Source organism: Hibiscus syriacus, unplaced genomic scaffold (genome assembly GCF_006381635.1).
Source record: "Hibiscus syriacus cultivar Baekdansim isolate YM2019G1 unplaced genomic scaffold, ASM638163v2 tig00116964_pilon, whole genome shotgun sequence".
Taxonomy (NCBI): domain Eukaryota; kingdom Viridiplantae; phylum Streptophyta; class Magnoliopsida; order Malvales; family Malvaceae; genus Hibiscus; species Hibiscus syriacus.
This window is the reverse complement of record NW_024063489.1, coordinates 3672601-3677096: the sequence shown is the minus strand read 5'-3', so window position 1 is coordinate 3677096 and position 4496 is coordinate 3672601. Positions and strand designations below refer to the sequence as shown.

The 4496-nt window shown below is 36.0% G+C and overlaps 1 protein-coding gene across 1 annotated transcript; it reads right to left on the bottom strand.

Annotated features, from left to right (window-relative positions):
• Positions 1-1301: 1301 nt before the first annotated feature.
• LOC120190959 (MDIS1-interacting receptor like kinase 2-like) lies at positions 1302-4240 on the bottom strand. Its single transcript, XM_039193964.1, has 6 exons — positions 3710-4240; positions 2954-3665; positions 2684-2907; positions 2470-2636; positions 1860-2377; positions 1302-1776 (listed from the first exon to the last, which is right to left on the bottom strand). Exons 1-6 carry the CDS (start codon positions 4238-4240, stop codon positions 1697-1699), a joined length of 2232 nt encoding a protein of 743 aa, XP_039049895.1. The 3' UTR covers positions 1302-1696.
• Positions 4241-4496: the final 256 nt, after the last annotated feature.

The window sequence follows — 4496 nt, the reverse complement described above, 5'->3', positions numbered from 1 at the left end:
TTATATTTTCTATAACTCACGCATAGTACTTTGTATAATAAATCATTATTTTATAGATAACGTATATATATATACTAAATATGTTTTATTTTGTGTTATATTATGCGCATATTTATTTATCTATTTCAATTTATATTCTTATTTTTATAATCTATTTACATGTTTAAATATGCATTTAGCTATTAATTTTTACTCATTTATGTGTTGTTATTCGAATGTATTTCAAGAACACGTATTTGTAGAATGGGCCTGGAGAGTATCACTTGATCGAAGTGGTACAATCTAATACGACGTTCAAACAAGAATATAAAATGCAAATTCTTCCTTTTTACAAGCTTATAGAAATTATTTTTATTGTTATTCTATTTTTTATTTGATGTTCATATTGTTTAATATTTAAATTTTAATCTTTATTATTATTTCTTCATTGAATCTTAATATGAGTGATGTATGTTTTGGAAAAGTATAATATGATGCATTTTATGTCAATTTTCGTCATTATTTTTTAATTTAATTTAAAGAGAAAATATTCTTTACAAGTAAGAAATAGACGAGGTAGCTTTCCCGGCGGAGGATTGCAAATCTCGGGATTTCTTATCGAGAAAAGGATTTTTTTTTATTATTATTTAATATTCAATAAATAGATCATAATTTATTTATTATTCTATTTTCATAATTGGTATTGTATTAATGGTTGTTATGTTAATATTAACGGTACATAAATTAAGCATATCTTATTTTCTACTCATGACGATATTATTTAGTGGTAATTCAAAGATAGGATATACTTTATAGATAAGAAATAGATGAGGTAGCTTTCCCGTTGGAGGATTGCAAATCTTGAGATTTCTTACCGAGTGAATTATTTCTATTATTTTAACAAATATTCAATAAATAGATCATATTTTTACTTCATATTCAAATTGTAATTTCCACCATTTACGACGATGTGTAAGCAACACAGTACCAATTTTGGGCGTTGTGGGGTGTTTACCCTTCCCCACACGTAACCGATTCCCGAACCTGTTTTAAATGAATCTTTGGTAACGTAGACCAAATTTTTGCCTTATAAAATTATTTTTCTTAAAATTGTTTTTTTTTTTAAAAAAAAGACGTTTTTAGGTATTTGACCTACCTAACCCAAAGGTCGATGGCGACTCTTTTCAATTTTATTCAAATCCCTTCAAAATCACCAAATTTTCCAAATTAAAGTCATAATCGTTTTTTAAAATAATATTAAATAGTTTTAAAAAAAAATGGTTATGACACCATATATCAAAGTTAACGACAATGTTTTATATAATGGAGTCTATTTGCTTGGAGATCAATTTAAACATGAATACATGAAAACCTGGGAAAGTTATTTTTGCTAATCTACTTGTATACAAGGAATGACACAACATTAAAATATTCGGAGTTGCAGCTGAGAAACAGCATCCATGGTGATCTCCAATTCAAGGTAAGACCCTTTGGAGGAAATGGTTCAGTCGGCTAGCTGCTGAAAAACAGAGTACATAGTTGGTCTAAAATGTGGATTGTCTGCCAAGCACCTAAAAGCTATCTTCATCACAGATATCAGTTGGTCCTGAAAGTCTGGTGATGGAGGTAAACACCTTCGATCCAAAACATCGTTCACCAGAAGCTGCATTTCAAGAGATGAATATGGTAGATTGGATATCAAATCACCAGGATGTGATCACATGATAACTTCCATAATCAATACTCCGAAACTATAAACATCACATTTTTCTGTTACCTTCATTGTGTAAGCAAGCTATGCAAAAGCAAAAAAATTACAATCAATTACAGAATGATGATCTACCTTTCATGCCACAAAAGATTTCTATGAAAAACAATACCTGGTGCTACATATCCATACGTTCCAGCAAGATTAGTCCAATTAGATGAGTCTGGATTGAGAAGTTTAGCCGTTCCGAAATCTGAAATGTGAGCTTCAAATTCCAAGTCGAGCAAGATATAGTTGCTGGAAAGGTCCCGATGAACAATCGGTGGTGAGCAATCATGGTGCAAGTAAGACAAGGCATGAGCAACCCCTTTTATTATATTCACCCTTTTATCCCAATCCAACTCTTTTGCTGCTTGTTCATTGCTCAGATTTGCAGCCAAACTACCCTTTTCAAGGTATTTGTAAACCAAGAATGAGTGTTCACCAGAACAACAAAACCCAAAGAACTTCACGATATTTTGATGCCATATGTCTACCAACGCCATTACTTCATTTTGGAATTCTTTTGCAGCTCTAACTTCATCAGAACGCAGTGCATGGACTTTCTTCACAGCTACAATGTCACCTGATGACGGCTGATCTACTCGGTATACATTTCCGTATCCTCCCTTTCCGGTGCAACACTGAGAACTAAAGTTTCAATTGAGTTAACTAGCCTAGTTGAGCTGGAATTCTCTGGCTGAAATTGTTACAACTCAAATTCAAGTAGTACAATTTCAAACATATCCCCTATTGTGTCAGGGATGGACTGACTCAATCTGTTTGCAGACAAATCAAGGTACTCGAGATCGGAGAAAGATCCAACTTCCAGTGGTATACCACCAGAGAGTTGATTTCCAGACAAAATAGGCCTTGACAAAGAAGTCAGTTTTGTCAGTTCCTTTGGAATCTTCCCAATTAAATGATTTGAGGAAAATCTAGCGATTGAAGCTGAACTGAGTCTCCAAGCTCAGGTGGTATTCTGCCAGTGATGTTGTTCCCAGCAATCAATAAGGTGCTTAAATTATTGCATAATGCCCACTTAGGTGAAATTTCACCATAAAAGTGATCGTCACTAAGGCCTATGAAGTCCAAGCTAGGATACACTCCAAAATCTTCTGATATATTTCCAGTCAGCCTGTTTCTTTCGAGGCGCAATCTTTTAAGGCTGCTGCAATCTGCTGCAAAATTTCAAGTCATTGGGTATTGGACCTCTGAAATGGTTGCCATTGGCTGTGAAATATTCCAGTGCTCCACCTCTACAAACGTTCTGTGGCAGCTCCCCAGTGAATCGGTTTGTATCGAGTTCCAACATCCACATATTCATGAAGTTCCCTATTTCTCGAGGTATGGGACCAGAAAGCCGGTTGTCTCGAAGGAACAACGTTTGCAAGTTGCTCAAATTAGCAAGTGAAGATGGAATAGAACCATTGAGTTGGTTTTGACTCAACTCTAGGAAAACCAATGATTGCAAGTTTCCTAACTCTTCAGGAATGTGGCCGAAAAGTTTATTTTCATGAAGTTGGAGAATGGTCAGACTTGTCAAGTTTCCAAGTGAAGCCGGGAAGAAACCAGATAGATTGTTCCTGTAAATTACTAAATCAGTCAGCGATTTCATATGCCCCAACTCAGAAGGGAGCGGTCCTGAAAGACTGTTGGTAGACAAGTAGAGCAATCTCAAATTTTTCAGGTAACCAAAACCGGAAGGGATGGTACCTGTGAGTTGGTTGGTGTCTATATAAAGTTCCTGCAAGCTGCCAAGGTTTCCCATCTCCGAAGGAATGTTACCAGAAAGGGAATTATTTGACATATACAAGTAGGTCAGGTTGGCCAGATTGACTAAACAAGAAGGGATGGGACCATTTTGGTAGATATTTTGCAAGGCAAGCCCTTGGAGGGACTCTAGCTGACCTATTTCTTCAGGAATGGAGCCATTAAACTGGTTTTGAACAAGGTGAAGAATCTTTAGATGAATAAGCTGACCAATTTGTTGAGGGATTTCACCAGGCAAATCATTATATGACAAATCAAGGTAGGTAAGTTTAGAGAGTTGATTGATTTGAGGCGGGATTGTGCGGTAAAGTCATTGATGCTAAGGTCTAACTCTTCAAGATTAGGCAATGAGGAGAAGGGAAATGCACGGAAGTCACCTTCTACACCGTAGCTCGTAAGATTGATTCTGAAAACGCTGTCGCCCTTGCAATGGATTCCAAACCAACGGCATGGAGTTCCCTTCCGGGAGAGACCGTCCATGAAGGCAAAACAGAACGGTTCGTGAGGGATTGAAGGCTGGCTTTCCAATTGAGGAGCGCGAGTGCTTCTGCAGTAGAATTCGACTGAACATCGGACAAACAAGCATGCAACGTAAGAAACAGGAGAAAGAAAGCAAACAAGGCTACTCTCTTCTTCATCATCAAAATAGTATTGACGACGGTGATTGAGTATGTTCATCTGCAACTTGGATGTATCTCGAGATTTATAGTCTTGAACCTCAGCATGAGTCAAAGTTTCCATTATTGGTGTTTCTTTTAATCATAGCACAGTTGAATCTCAATAGTCAATACCCATGCTTTAAATATAAAAGGATAAAAAGGTATGACTTAGAAATCACTCCTTTCAGATCTTCAATTCCATAGTCGGCTAATCGACTTGGAAAAGACATTGGAAGCAAGCACTTCTTCTTAATTCAAAAGTTAGAAAAGAATCCATCCGCAATATTCCTAAAGTCATAATTCTCATCTTAATCAACTATGTACGAAACACTATTTTT